The sequence below is a fragment of the Euprymna scolopes genome, chromosome 19, assembly GCF_053919585.1.
Source record: "Euprymna scolopes isolate OS-2025 chromosome 19, ASM5391958v1, whole genome shotgun sequence".
Lineage (NCBI taxonomy): Eukaryota > Metazoa > Mollusca > Cephalopoda > Sepiida > Sepiolidae > Euprymna > Euprymna scolopes.
In genome coordinates this window covers 76,016,627-76,033,388 of record NC_136500.1, presented here as the reverse complement: position 1 = coordinate 76,033,388, position 16,762 = coordinate 76,016,627, and the positions used below count along the sequence as shown (strand labels likewise).

The following is a 16,762-nucleotide window of genomic DNA, read 5'->3' as shown; positions in this document are numbered from 1 at the left end:
GAAAATTAAAGCTGTAAGCTGAAATTTACAATCAAAATTTATTGTTCGACTGAATACTCCAAAAAACAATTTACAAAGTCCTTATCCCGTGGAGTTTCAAAGAATGCTATTCTTGCTATTCTTCTCATCAGAGGACAGAAAGAAATCAGCAAACTATATATGTGTGTGTGTGTGTGTGTGTGTGTGTGTGTGTGTGTGTGTGTGTGTGTGTGTGTGTGTGTGTGTGTGTGTGTATCGATGCCTCCATTCAGTCTCAAGAGATAATCGACACAAGGGTAGCTGTGTATGTAATTGTGAGACAAGGGTCACACAATCTCCAACCACACCTTTCCTGAATCGGCACTGCTTGGGTCCAATGGTAAGGAAATGCCCAAGACTGACTGGAAACATTGCTGAGACAAGTGGAGAGCACATATTGCACCTGCAATTCCCAAATGGTCGCCCATTTTAGTATTTACTAGGCTCAATGTTGCTTAACTTTAGTGATCTGACAGGACCCAATGTGTCAATGTGATTATGCTGTATATATGTTATATAATTATTATATGTGGAGGAATACAAGGTGATGCTATCCTACCCCTAATCCTACGTTACATGGTAGAGACAGCCCATGAAAGTAAAAAAAACAACAACCTACTTTGCATGGTAGAGAACATTTATTCCCCCCATGTTGAGCGCATTCCAGCATTGGCAGAATATCCGCGTCCTGTCTAAGATAGAGATTCCACCATGTTTACAAACATTTGTATTTATGTTGTGTTACATTGCATTTGTTGTTGTGTTAATAAATGTATATATTTGTTCAGTCGTTGTACATTATTTATGCTTGTTAAGTATTTTCTATTTCAGGTTAATTTAATTAACTATGAGACACTGATACTTACAACAATTGGATTTCCACACCTTTAGATTCCTTGAGAAGCAGCGAGTCTCTGTCAAAACGCGACTTATTCGTCAAGTAAAATGCACATTTTGTATTTTTATGCAAATAAATATTTTCAGACATATTCCTTCAATGTTCCAAACATTATTGATTTAGGGATTTATATATATATATATATATATATATATATATATATATATATATATATATATATATATATATATATACAGAGAGAGAGAGAGAGAGAGAGAGAGAGAGAGAGAGAGAGAGAGAGAGAGAGAGAGAGTTGTTTGGTGTTCGTACACCATTCAACAAAACACATGTAAGACAAAATATTATGAAAGAAAAAATATAAACATATTTTTAGGATTTGGAATCCAAGTAATATATATATATATATGTTACATCTGGTTGAGATTACTTTACTTGTAAATATTAACTCTTTAATATTTATAATATATTTTAAGTTTACCATTTTGATTACCTTGGTAAACTTATTGTAATTTATATATATATATATATATATATATATATATATATATATATATATATATATATATATATATATATATATATATTGTACGTAAAAAAAATGTGGAAATTCCAAAGATTTTTATAATGTATGAACTCTAATGTCATTTGCTGTTTGAAGAAGAATGTGCAAAAATATAATCAATTTTGAAAAATATTATCAGTGATAAAAAACATCAGAGCAAATATTGTCACTAACTTACAATGACGTCCTGTGTACTCATTCCTACTCTTAGGAGTCCAGAAAAGCACTCACAGTATATAAAGAAACGAGTTTGAGAGAGTCGACATATACCAACAATAAAAAGTAAAGAATGAAAAATCTGAGGAAATTGATGTTCGAGACAAACAAGCTAATATAATTTCTGCATGGTAGCCTAGCGTAGGATTTTTACATTGAGATGCTATTCAAATAAATGCTAAAAAACAGATGGTTTTAATTGCTACCTTTTTCTTTCTTCGCTTTAAGGTTCATTCTCTTCATCAAGTTGGTCTCCACAGAAACATGTGAGCTCCAAATATTTTCCAACCAACAAAAATTATTCCAAACCTAAAAAGTAATAATCCTGTATGAAATCAACCAGGTCTATGACAGTGGCTTTGTTAGCTGAAATCAGAGTTCTTCCAGGTGATACCTATGACACAACATGCCTCGACTCTTAGGATCAACAGCATCCATCCTAGAAGACTAAAAAGTACCACACTGAAATTCCTTTAAATGTGCTGCTATTTCTCTAATAAACTCAGCCACCCAGAAGGGAAACTCTCTCTCAAGTGCACATAACAGAACTTTGAAACAAACTTTCTGATGCTTTTTACTTCTTATTCAAAAACTTTAAACTTCTCAACAAACTTTGTTTTTCCAAAATATATTTTACATTTCTGTACAATTGTTGATATAAATATATTTTGTTCCTGTTTTCTTGCTTTCATTCCAAAATTTCTGTTGAGCTAGCTCTTGCTAACTGGTGACCCATTCATAATATTCATGTCTTTATCCATCTGTTTCATTCGCCAATTTAACTACATGCATATTTACTTTTTTGTGGTTTTCGAGTCTTCATTTGTGTACCAACCTTTTGGTAGAGATCTACACTCTCTGAATAATCTTTGTTTTATTATACATTTTACCCTGTCTTCTATTTTAAAGGTTAACAAAGCCCTTGTGAATATTGCTGACGACTGCTTCATTAAAAAAGAACCCCTTGGTGTTGTTCTCATCATTTCGCCATGGAACTATCCTGTCCAGTTACTTTTCTCTCCAATGGTTGGTGCTCTAGCAGCAGGTAAATATCAAAACACCAAAAAACGGGGGATCCTCAATGCAACCTTTCGTTTCTTTTATTGTTAAATGTTAACACAATAGATGCGGCATATACATCCTGAATATCACTGACATTAATTCATGAGAATCATCCTTTTCTATCATTTACCAATCAGTTTTTTCGGTCCACGGGGGTAGATTGTCCTTGTTTCATCAGCCATGACTGGGTAGAAGTGTTAATTATTGTTATGCTCAGTTATTATTGCCCAGAGTAAGACCTGAACCTTTAACCTTCAGAAGACTGTCACCTAAAACTGATTGTTAATCAATGCCTTTGTCTGTTGTGTCACGGTTTTATGTAGGCAATTTTAGTATGAATTATTCTGGAGGTCGTTTTTATAAATATCAAAATCCCAAAGATAAAAGTCTGGTAGATTAAGGTCCAGTGAGTGAGAAGTTATTGAGGATCACACCTCCTACTGATGAGTGCTTGAATGAATATAAAAATGAGATGTGTCGATTCATTTCGCACATTTACCAATGGAAGTGCTATTTAAAACTTAAGCATGAAACATCAAATAAAATACTATTTCAAATTTAATCATGAAATTTCAATCTTAGCCATGAAAGACCAAATAAAATATTATTTTAAATTTACCTATGAAAGACCAAATAAAATAAAGTTTTAAACTTAACTATGAAAGACTAAATAAAATATTATTTTAAACTTAACCACGAAAGACTAAATAAAATACTATTCCAATCTTAACAATCACAAACTTATTAAAATACTGTTACAAATTCAAACATAGACACAACTTTGAAGAATTAGAATATTTGACAATCCATGGCATCAAGGTTTAACAATGTGTATGTGTGTGCATTAATAAATAAGTAGTATGTGTCCTATCATGTCTTTTTTTTGTTTATTAAAAATGTTAAAAGAATCAACAAGCAAGGAAAAAATCTGGTCTTAATTCTCAACAAGGGTCTACTTTTTTCAGCAAGAAGGTCTAAACTATTCTAACCTACGGGTAGAACTCTGGCTTAGAAAACAATTTCTTCGAAAGGGAGATAACTCTTACTCCAACAGTCCTTTATAGAGATACATGTTTATTCAATCTGCATGGTTAGCAACAATTACTTGAGAAAAGCATGTGTGGAGATGACAAGATGCACCTAGAAATTGAAATTAACTACGGATGAACGATGTTTATTTTTCTCATGTTTTTTATAAGCGATTTTAACCTTTTCATTTATTTTTTGCAGGGAACTGCATTGTACTGAAACCATCTGATTTGGCACCAAACACTTCGGAACTTATTGAAACTCTCATTCCCAAATATATGGATTCGGTAAGTGCAATTTATTAGCTCCTGTGGGCATGTTACATGATAGGCCTAATTTTTACTGCACGTTAGGATAATCCCAACCAGAGTAAGAGAATTAAATCAATTTATTTTCTTGTTTTTCATCAGAGTTGTTTTCATTGATCTGTCAGAAAAGTAATAAATGAGACAGTTTCTTTTTTTTGGGGGGGGGTATAACAGATATTTTCATTCCACAGTTAAATGCATACACAAATAAATGAGTCTCGATCCGAGCAGTTAACACACCGACCCCTTCCACTTCCATACCAGTCGGCCACCTGATATGCCTATTCTCTCCTCAGTATCCACAGTGCATACGTTAAATAACTTTTGTTTACGTCATCTGATCTCATTTGTGAGGTTAACAGTTGACGTATTCTTAAATTCCCGCTTTTTCGGAAAATATTATTTTATTGCTGGCCATGTTCTTTTGAGCTGTTTAGGTCACAGACCAGAAATGTTTTTTTCGCTTTGTTTGCTTCTTTCCAAAATTATTTTTTGTTCTTTATACTTTGTCCTCAAACTCATCTGAAGCGATACAGATTCAAAACTTGTGTGTTGCCTCATAGCGTTGCAGATATATTCAAAGATTGCTCTTGCTTCCAATTGTTGGGTTCCAACCATATTTTTTTTTAATTTAAAAAGTTTGATACTAAAAAGTAATAATATGAAAGTGGACCGCGGCAGCCGCGTAACTCTTGCATCTCTTATTTTGTCCTTTAGTTCTCACATTCAATGAGCGATGTTTCTTTTTTTTTTTTTTTTAGTTTTAGCGCCTTACATACTTACATACATTACATACATCCATGCTTTGTCTGGAATATTTCCATAAAAAAAAATAATCAATAATGTATTCTATCCTGCTGTTTGCAACTGATTCCCAACGTCCAACAAGATTTTCAATTTCATGTTGGTAGAAATCAAAAGGCAAAAGGAAAGAAGTGGCCAACATGTTAATTTTTCATTACTCGACATTCCATTTTAACTTAAATTACTCCTCTCCCCTAAAAAAGGATTCTTATTTATATTGAGATACACATAAACCATGGCAGTTCAAAATAAAATAACAGAAAAACTTATTAATATACTAATTTATTGTAACATTGTCCGGGAACCAACACGTTGTAATCTCAGTCGCAAAGGAGACCAAGAATAGAAAAGAATTCAGCAAGTTTTTTTTTGTTTGTTTTTTTTTACAATGACATGTATTTTCTCATTCTCTCATTCCCGCTGTGACGTCCCTCACGTGATCATCTTCTCGAACGTCATTCACACCTCTAACATAATTTTGAACGTTATTCCCGTCTCTAATGTGATCTCCTTTTTAAAGTCTTTATTTTTCCCTACCAGTGACGTCATTTTGTATGCATTTGCATACGCACGTCCACGCTATGTAACATTATAGATATAAGATAATTGTCGTTAGTTTAAAATTTTTTCTAAACGTACAATAATATTTTCAATACCTTAAGTCCCACCTGGCCCCTGCGGGGTCTGGGCATGAATTTCAAAGTGTGGTATCTGTTCCGGCAGATACTGCAATCAAAGACCATATGTGAGGGCAACCCCACATAGACCATTGCTCTTGTAGCAATCAGTTATTGGTCAATGTAGGGGAAACCCTTCATACCAATTGTCACTATCCAGCTCCCCTACTCCCCGGGAAGCTGGTCCCCATTTCCCCTTCGCTCTCCACATTAAAAAACGGCCTTGTGCCTAATTTGCTCAGTGGGGAAGCAAATAAATCCGACAATATTTTCAATACCTTGTTGGTAGTAATAAAAAAAAAAAAAAAAAATCAACATAAAAAGGTGTCAAAAATGTTAATCTTTCTTAATATCATAATAATGATCTAAAAATAAATAGAAATTTAATTTTAACTTTAATTAACTAAAAACAAAAAAAAATAGATTTCTAAATTAAAAAATCAATGACGGGAAGTGAGTTTGTAACCCAATAGATTAAAAATTAAATAATGTGTTAGTACTATGACAACACATTTTAACATGAATAAAAATAGCTGTGGTTTTTGTGCCAGTGAAACTAATTTATTTACATATTGGATTTATCTGGTCTTACACAAAAAAAAAAAAAAAAATGCCAGCAATGGAATCGATAATAAAATTCACAATCCTTTCTGCAACCCAATCATATTTAGTACAAATAAACTTTAGTATATGTTTGACTTGTCCATCATGTTTCAGTCATACATGTCCTACAGTTTGTTTTTATAACCATTCAATGATATTTAGGGACATTTTGGTGTTCGTTTCAGCAGTAGGAGATATAATCCTAAATGAGCTTTAAATTCACCAGACCTTAACTCCAAGATTTTTTATATATAGAATTATCTCAAAGATAATATCCATCCAAACAATTCTCAGACTATTCCTGAATAAAAGAGGACCATCACAGCCCAAATCAGGGCAGTGCCAAGAGAGAAGTTTGCATGTCGTATCCAGGTATGTTTATCATTAAATGGGGATAAAAAAAAAGACTGTTGAATATTGGTGACTGAAATTTGGTGGACAAGTCAGGCCTCGACTGAAGTTTATTTGTGCTAAATATGGTTGGAATGCAGAAAGGATTGTGAATTTTATTAACCATCCTATGAGTAAAATCTAATAACTTTAAGACAGGCTTTGATTGGTTGTGACAGATAAAGAAGATTAAAATATGATTTCATAGCTTTAAAAAGCCGAAAAGAAATGAGATAATAAGGAGGTATTTATTTATTTGCTAACTGTTATCCTCATCTTCATAGTTGTTGTTTCACAACGTTCCGGCCAACTCATCCTCTGGCCTTCATCAGGTAGTTAACTGTGATGGGATAGGAATGCTGAGTCTTGTAACTTTATCCCCAGTAATTACTGCCTTCCATAGTTGTTGCCGTCTCCCCACGTTTTGGCCAACTAATCCTCTGGTCGGCTTTTGGGTAAGATTGAAACTGCTATTTTCAGACAATGCTCACCTGGAACCACAGAGACTCAACGCCTCTATCCATTGCGCTACGAGCCCTGAAGGGCGATCAAGGTTGGAGTTTTTGGTCTTATAAATCCAAGTTGTTCATTTTTATCTGGTCTTCCATCGTCGGGTCCGTACTGAATAGTACATTACTTTATTATTGGAATCCCATGAAATGAGTAATTTGTATATTTATTTATTTATTTGCGGACTGAAATCCTCATCTTCATCGTTGTTGTTTCACAACCTTTCGGCCAACTATTCTCCTGGCCTTCGTCAGGTGAAACAACAACTAGAAGATTAGATTAACAGTCTGCAAATAAATAAATAAATAAATAAATATCCAAATTACTCATCTCAAAGGATTTCAATAATAAAATAACTAACTAACTCTCTCTCTCTCTCTCTATCTCTCTCTCTATCTCTCTCTCTCTCTCTCTCTCTCTCTCTCTCTCTCTCTCTCTGTTACCATTATTAGCATTATATATAGTGTCAGGAAGAGTCTATGTAGTGATGCAGCAGGATAGATCATCCTAGTACATTCTTAATTTCACCCCACCTCCCACCCCCACTCTCACACTGTTCATAGCACACAAATCATGTTCCTGGTTCAGATATTACTACCTTCTTTATAATAAAATGATTTCAACTTTTGGGCTGAGATTTAAAAACATAATAATAAAAGAAATTAAATGAAACTTCTACAGAATTCAAACTTGTGTTTTAAATTAACAATTTATCTAAAGCTATTACTGTTGTGCTTCTCAACCTTGGGTTATATATTATTACCGCATTTTTCCATGTCTGTGTGATCCTTCAAGACTAAGGGCCTGCAGTCTTCAAAGCAAAGATCTTTATTCATGTTTTCAAGCAAACTAACTCAAGCAAATCTGATGACGTCTGTGCGTATGTGTGTGTTTTAAGACAGAGAAGATTTATTCAGATTGATCTTCGTTCCAAATCACTGACGAATGGGGTGGAGAAAGAAAACAAATAGAGAGACATCGATAATCACTGCTTTATCATAAGCTGTCAGACCATTTCATTTACACGCCCGGACGTGCTGTGTGCTTCTCCAGGCTCCTTCTCTGTCACCTTCTTCCTTTGAGACATGTGAGGTCATATTTGTTTTTAGTACAATCTTACCACCAAAGTAATCTTCAACTTGAGATCATCAAGTTGACCGCTACTGACTCTTCACCTTTCACACTTCCTATTATTTCCCAAGCACTTAACTAAAATATATATTACATGTCAAATGTTTAATATTGCACACACAGTGTCAATAAAAAAAGCAGTGATATACATAATATACTAGAAAAAATTGAGTTTGGTGAGATTGTCTCTCTTTCTCTCTCTTTTGCCTCACCTATGAGTTAAATAATGTTACTACTAGTTATAATATTCCTTTTTGTAATGGTTTATTTCAATCCTTTTATTCTTCCTTTCTTATTAGCTTTTCCTGCTAATAAACACAGAGAAAGAGAGAGGCAGAGAGATAGAGACAGAGTGATTCAGACAGAAACGAAAGTGATAGAAGCTGTATAAAATTAGAGCAGAGGGTTAAAAGGGTGAGAGATGGGGAAACTGATAGATAGAAATGGGGCACTTGGTGAGTTGATTGCAAATAGTGGATAAATATGACAATTAAAATTAAAGTTGTTGTTGTTGTTTTCAAAACAACTTTATCCCGAAACTGAGGAATATTTTAACATGTATTTTGTGTGATTAAAATATATATATATAGAAACAAAAAGCTTAGAGAAACAAATGCTTCTTGACTTAGTTTCAGTGTAATAACAGATATATATTAATAAGCAACACCTGACGATTAAATCAATTACTCTATCTTTCTCTTTTCCTTCCCCCAAAGTATTATTGTTTGTGGTGATATTCCCTTTTGTTTATGATGAACTATTCCAATTTTTTTATTCTTTCTTTCCTTTATTATCTTAAACTGTTAATAAACCAGAGAGAGAGAGAGAGAGAGAGAGAGAGAGAGAGAGAGAGAGATTGATAGAGGGAGAGAGAGAGAGAGAGAGAGAGAGAGAGAGAGGGTGAAAATAATAGATACCATATAAAATAAGACAGAGATATTCATACAGTGAGAGAGGCTGAGAGTAATAGATATAAACTTAGTAAAAGATGCATCACTTTAGCAATTAATTGCAAATTACAACTAATTAGAAAAATTAAAATAAAAGTTACCACTGTCGACCAAGTAGGAGACTCTATCAGTTATGTGTACGTTGTGTGATGCATGGAAGTGAAAAGTGGCCAGTGAAGATTGAGGACATGTGTTGCATGGAGAGAGATGATATGAGAATGGTACAATGGTTGCATAATGTCCGTCTTAAAGACCAGTTTAGTTAAATCTGGATACTGTAGGGAGATGTGTACAGAAAAGGAAACTTTGATGATATGGCCATGTTGAAAGAATGAATAAGAGTTATTGGGTTAGTAGATGAAGAAGAGTTGGAGTACCAGGTTCAGTTCATCGTGAAAATTCAAGGAAAACATGGGATAAAGTGATACGGATGAATTTGAGATAAAGAGGGATAAAAACCTGGTCAGAGATAGGTTAGTTTGGAAGTCAGTTTCGTAAAGCTATCCAACACGTGACACCATATAAATCGGACGTTAAACCGATGATGATGATGATGATGATGATGATGATGATGATGATGGTGGTGGTGGTGGTGGTGGTGGTGATGATGATGATGATGATGATGATGATGATGATGATGATGATATATTAACAAAGTCTTATTATTCTAACATTTTTATATCAGCCTTTTTTTTTAGTTATATTATCACTTGGACATAAGGGGATACTATTTAAGACCATCTTTAAGGGAGATAAGTGAGATGTCAGTTTACATACCACTGGCGGGAAGGGGGGCGCCCAGCTTTGCCCGGTCGTACAATATGCTTAAATATGCTATTTTAATTTGTCCAGATTTCGTATATATTATTGTAAAGTCGTGATTAAAAAAAAAAAAAAAAAGAAAAGCATTTGGTTGCCATCAGCTGGAATCGAAACTGAAAGCTAAACTGTAGCATTCCAAGCTAGTGACGTTAATATTGTACCAACGTGACATGCACATGAACTGATTAAAAATAAACTAAGATGATTCTACAAAATGCATAAAGATTTTTTTTTCAATTTTGACCCCTTTTTGATCCTTTAAAAACTATTTTAATCGGCTAAAGACCCATAAAAGAACAACAAAAAAAAAAAAATCCAATCATTTGAGGCCCCTAGCGCCGGTCTGCGACTTTTAGTTTTGAAAGAGATAGATTTTGAAAATATGGAGACAGACAGACGGACAAACATATAGCCTTATTATTAGATTAAAACTTCTGCATGTCAGTACAGTCAGGGAAGCAAGTAACAGGGAAGAAATTATTAGAGTAGAAGGCTTTTAACATCTATAGTGGGAGGGGGTTATTGCTAAACAGGTTTGTTGGGGGTATGTATATCGAGGGAGTTCAAGTGGGATGACTTCATTATAGCACATTTCATTAAAATACGTGAAAAAAAAACAGGCGATGGGACAGGTGGGACCTATTCAATTGGAGACTCTTCTTTGGACCCTGTCCACAAAGGAGAGACTAGTAGCAGATATACATTCCACATCTTGCACTGTACAGAACCTACTGTTGGTTTTATGAAATTATATATATATATATATATATATATATATATATATATATATATATATATATATATATGTAATGGCTTGAATTTAAGTTTAAAATGCAAAAGTCAAGTATCATGCTTCAATTGTGCTCTAAACAGAAACATTCATTTCGAATGCGTCCCTGTCATATCAAAGAACCTACTGTTGATTTTACATGCCTGGCCTTACTGCTTGTGCGATGATAATGGCTCGAATTTAAGTTTAAAATGAAAAAGTCAAGTATCATGGTGCTATTGTGCTTCAAACAGAAACATTTATTTCAAACGTGCCTCTGTCATATCAAAGAACCTACTATTGATTTTATATGTCGGGCTTTTTGGCTTATGTTGTAATAAAACTTCTCAAATGCACTTGTGATGTTAGGTCGTGTAAGGTGTTAACTTTGGTTAAATTCGTCTTTTCCTTCCTTCATCGAATTATTTCACTTATTGATTATTGATACTTATCGAAAACATTCCGATACAAACCCTATCTAAGAACACTGCTAGGAACATAAACTACTTTTGTGTGAAATGCCGTTTTTGAAACGTTTAGGGAACAAACACACACACACACACATAAAATAGTAGATATGAAGATACATTTTAACCTCAAAAGAAAAAAATCTAACAGTTTTTTCAATGTTTTTTTCTTTCCAGGAGTGCATTAGAGTGTATCCTGGTGGTGAAGAGGAGACGTCCGAATTGTTAGAGCAGAGATTTGACTATATTTTCTTTACTGGAAATTCAAACACTGGTAGAGCAGTCATGTCTGCAGCTTCTGCTAACCTCACACCGGTCACCTTGGAACTTGGAGGGAAATGGTGAGTAATAAGAAACGTTTCATTATTGTAATAGTTATCTTTCTCTATTAAAATTCTTCACTGATTCTGTGGCATTGGTTCCTGGCCTTGCTAGAGTCCATCTTGAAGTATATTTGGAGTATCTTTGTGGTGTCTTTGGATATAGCCAAAACTAAACCAAACCAAAACAACATTTAATATGAATTTAGGTAAAAAGTTATTGCTTTAGCAAAGGAAGAAATATGAACGGATATTATATATATATAAAACTGAATGTGTGTGTGTGTGTGTGTGTGTGTGTGTGTGTGTGTGTGTGTGTGTGTGTGTGTGTGTGTGTCTGGACACGAATAGGCTCCTATATGGTTGGCTATTTTAAAAAACTGATTACATATAATGATAGAAGATGTATCGAGACACAGGAATGGGTATTTTGTTGATCTGACAGAACGGTGGTTTATTAAAATTGTGGGGTCTGCGTTCGCGCCTGGTCCACAAAGTATGAAAATAAAAAATTTAAAAATTAAAAAAAACGTTTACAAGTGTTTTTGATATAGATGTACATAAGAATAATTTGATAAGTATGTTTTAACTTAAATAGGGATGGTATAATAAAATTGTGGGGTCTGCGTTCGTGCCTGGCCTCCATAGAATGGAAATAGGCACAAACTTTAATAAAGACTTTTCATATCTATCTGCGTAAGTATACTTTGATAATTATGTTTCAGTTTGAAGAAATATGGTATAATAAAATTATGGGGTGTTCATTTGTACCTGACCTCCATAGAAGGGAAATATGCACAAAGTTTAACAAGGTTTTTCAATATAGATCCACAGAATATTGTGATAAGTGTTTCAGTGTGAACAGGTATGGTATAATAAATTATGGGGTTTATCTATTTTATTTTTACTTTCATCATATTTTGCTTTGGTTTTGATACCCCCAAATTCAAAGCTATCTCTTTACAACCCTTCCTTTTCATAACCTATGATACTTTCATAAATCAGAGTCCATTTTCTGTAGGCTGTTTTTGAACCCAGTCAACGACGGGTACTTTTGCTAGTACATACATACATACATACATACATATATATATATATATATATATATATATATATATATATATATATATCCGTTCACAAATAGAATACTTAAAATAATTCTCTCGCTAAAAATATTAACTAAGATACTGCCGAATTCAGACGGAATTTTGTTCCATCAGCCATGACTGGATAGAGGTCCTAAGTAATTTGCAATTGTATTTTTCGATCACCCACACTGAGGATTGAACCTTCAACCTTCAGGAGAATATCACTTTTTACAATTGATTTTTCCAAGTACTCTAACCACTGTGCCACAGGTCCTTGCGGACAATTCTGGTACGAATTTTAGGAGCCTTTAACCTATTTTTTATTTCTACTTGTAAATATCACTATTTATTACTAAGTATTACTATATATTAATGCATATTTACATATATTCCTGTTTTTACTTATTATTTGTATATATTATCTATTGTTTTGTAATTAAAGGTTCCCATATCGTATTGAATTTTATACTAGGTTTACTTAGTAATTGGTTATTCCCCAGCATATGTGCTGCTTCTTTGAGTTGTCTTACTCTCCACCGTTCTTCTTTGTCTATAATTTTTACTTCATCTCACAATGGTAGATGATTTCCCTTTTCTTTCCAGATATGATCAGTCATATCTGATTTTTCAATCTCTCCCCATACTACGGCTTTTCAATGTTCTTCTAACCATACTTTTAGTGGCCGACACGTCTCACCTTTGTATAATTTTCCACATTTACATGGGATTTTATATACACAGTTCTTAGTCATGATTTTTTCTGTAGGGGGCTTGACTCTCCCAAGCTGTTTCCGAAGAGTTGACTCACTCCTGAATACTGTCCTGATGTCATATGGATGACATATTCGTTGAAGTTTTTCACATAAGCCCTTCATATATGGTATACAAACTGTGGGGAGTTTCTGAGTCTAGTCCAGATTTTTTGGAGCTGATGTCATGCTTTTTGGATAGTTGTTTTGGTGAAGGGTTTTTCTTAAACTGTCCATCTCCTCCTGATATGCGCTGCTGTTATTACATATTGCTTTTGCTCGGTGATTCCTTTCTTTACATTATATGGATGGTGGGAGTTGAAGTTTAGTTATTGTCAAGTGAAAGTTGGCTTTCAGTATACAAATGACATAAACCCCAGCACATCTAGGAACGATAATTTGTTGTTATGTTCTTTTTTCATTGTGAACTGTATATTAATTATAAAATAATAGATAGTATATATAAATAATAAGTAAAAACAAGAATATATGTAAATCCTCAGTGTGGGCGATCGAAAAATACAATTGCGAATTACTTAGGATCTCTATCCAGTCATGACTGATGGGACAAGAGCATGCTACCCCCGTGAAGTAAATAAAGTGTTCCGCTCGAAATTCCGTCCAAATTCCCAAATTTGACAGAAACATTCCCGAGTTCAACAAGATACACCTAAAGAAGGTCGGAGGTTACATCAACCGAAACGTTGTGAAAATCACACTCCAGATGAGAAAAGTAGTCCGATGAATCAAAATAATACGAAAGAAAGAGTTGTTTGTCACTCTTGTTGATACATTCTAGATATCTTTCAGTAATAATGACAGTCACAGTAACAGATGTTTTGTTGTTCTTATTTTGTATAATAGAATATAATTTGTAATAGAAGCTAAAAAAAGATCAACAAATAACTCTATTATTTGCTCTGGGATTTGATTAACTTACATCCTACAGTAATTTACAGCAAGATGAATTGTCTCCTCTTGATTAATTCACAGAGGTAGAAGCTTCAAAAACTGCTTCTTATCACTTTGATGTCAGAATCTCTAGATGCAGAGAACATCTTGTTTTTCTACCATATACCATGATGTACCTTCTGGCACATTTTAACCTAACCTGACCGCTAATTAAAATTTCCATCTTCTGGCTTAAACTAAACGTATCATTTATTTCTTACAGCCACACCTCATAATCAAAATAACAACAATCAACTGCATTATTTGCCCTAGGCTTTATTTCTTACAGTAATTTACCATAAGCACATTCAAATGAACTGTTTCCTTGGGACCAATTCCCATAAGTGGATAGAAGCCTTGCAAACCGCCTATGATCACTTTGACGTCGGAATTCCTGGAGGCAAATATCTTTCACTTTTCTGTTACATACTAAAATCTCATGTTGCAACTACATGTCAATCTAATTTTCTGGCTTACCTAACCTCATGTGGAATTTTCCATGTTTAACATCTATACATAACATCTAATCTTTCTCCACTTTATATAATTCTATATTAATTCATATATATATATATATATATATATATATATATATATATATATATATATATATATATATATATATATATATTTATTTTATTTTTATTTTTTTGCAGTCCTGTTTATGTTGACAATAACTGCAATTTAGAGGTTGTGGCACAAAGAATTATCTGGGGGAAACTTATGAATGCCGGACAAAGTTACGTGGCTCCAGACTATGTCATGTGTGGTTATGACATACAGGTCAGTAAACCTACCATCCAAATCTGTTCAAATTTTTATGCCCTATTTCTAATTGTAGTAATTTGAAATAGAGTCACTGAAGTTTCCTGTCTTCAAAAGGAAAATCGGTTGCAGCACTACATGGTGCTATAATCGAAACTGTTGGATGGAGGACGTGTAAAAGTCATTGAAATTTTTTGTCTTCACGCTTGCTGATTTTGGTAAAAAGTTTTATAAGAAAGTTTTGGTAAAAAGTTTTATAATAAAGTTTTGGTAAAAAGTTTTATAAGAAAGTTTCTTAATTGTTCTTTTTGTGTAGTAGTTTACAGGTTGAGGAACTATTTTATTTTGTGTAGGTTTATGTTCCAACATGGAGTGACTGAACTATTGTTCAATGAAAACACTACTGAAGTATTAGGTTGATGCAAAAATAATGTCGTTTTTTGACGTTTAACTTCATGTAAAAACACGACGTTATTTTTGCCCCAACCTAATATTTACACATTTTTTTTCTGCCCTCTCTTATCAGATGGATTGAAGACTTCGAAGTAAGCAGACGTGCTGTATGCTCACTACACCTTTAAGCACTTGTTCTTTGCTTCCCCTCTCCCCCAAAATGCTAGGTATAAAAAAAAATGAAATCAACCTTTATCCTTCCCTTTCCACACACACATACACACACACACACACACACACAAAATCATAAGGCAGGCATTGGTACTCGATCTTAGGATTAATGATAGGGTTAAAGAAGGGTACATGTTTTCATGATTTTTAAGTTAAAATTAAATTTTAACATTGTTTAACTCGGTTTAAAAATTAGATTTTAGTCTGTAGCACAGAAACATTTACAACAATATTTTTACACATTTCTGAACGGCACATTGTCTCATATTGACATTCACGTCAAGATATCAGTGTAAAAAAGTCATAAAAAGTAATGCCCTTCCTTAACCCTGACACGAACCCTAAGTTTGGGGTGAAATACGAATAAAAACTCTGTTTTCCTTGTATCAACTCCTTTTATTTTTGTTGCATATGTATTACATAACTTAGCATTTTTTTACCAATATTTATATTCGTAGAAAATAATTGCTGCTTCTCTCTACTTAAACTCATATGAAGTATTGCACTTATAAATAAATTAAGAGGATACATTTATTAAATATTTTCTATTTAAAAATATTAGTATGCACCAAAATTTCTGAATTATCCAAAGGAAATTTAATAATAATGAAAAAGGCAATTGCTTATTAATATTAGCATGTATTTTCTGTTTGACGCCATGTTAAATCTTTATTTATGAAAGGGTATATTAAGAGGTGCTAAGCAGTGACGAAATTCATAATGATGACGATAATGACGGAAAAATTTCGGCTATGGATAAAATTAGAATTTTGTGAATAAAAACAAAACCACTGGCTTAATTCATATTATTTGAATTATTCGGACTACTGTTGTCATCTTCAGTGTTATTTGCACAAAATTTCGGTTGATGTAACCTCCGACCGTCTCTAGATTTCTCTTGTTGAACTTGTGAATCTTTCTCTTTACTAAATAAATGAATATTACAGTAATCTGTAGTAATAAACAGTGGTTTATAGTGAATATGCATATAAAAAATAGTTTTAAAGCTACTAAAATTGATACTAGAATTGCCTGCAAGGAATAATGGTATAGTGAATGAAGTATGTGGTAAATTCAGTTGTAAGTTA

At 33.3% G+C, this 16,762-nt stretch overlaps 1 protein-coding gene across 1 annotated transcript in view; it reads left to right on the top strand.

Moving 5' to 3' along the window:
* The window catches only part of LOC145239761 (aldehyde dehydrogenase family 3 member B1-like), an 82,113-nt gene that overhangs the window by 22,563 nt on the left and 42,788 nt on the right, over window positions 1-16,762 (top strand). Inside the window, exons 4-7 of the mRNA XM_080103191.1 lie at window positions 2,565-2,700; window positions 3,948-4,033; window positions 11,355-11,518; window positions 14,942-15,068. Coding sequence (XP_079959317.1) covers window positions 2,565-2,700; window positions 3,948-4,033; window positions 11,355-11,518; window positions 14,942-15,068 — 513 coding nt within the window. The remainder of the gene's footprint in view (window positions 1-2,564; window positions 2,701-3,947; window positions 4,034-11,354; window positions 11,519-14,941; window positions 15,069-16,762) is intronic.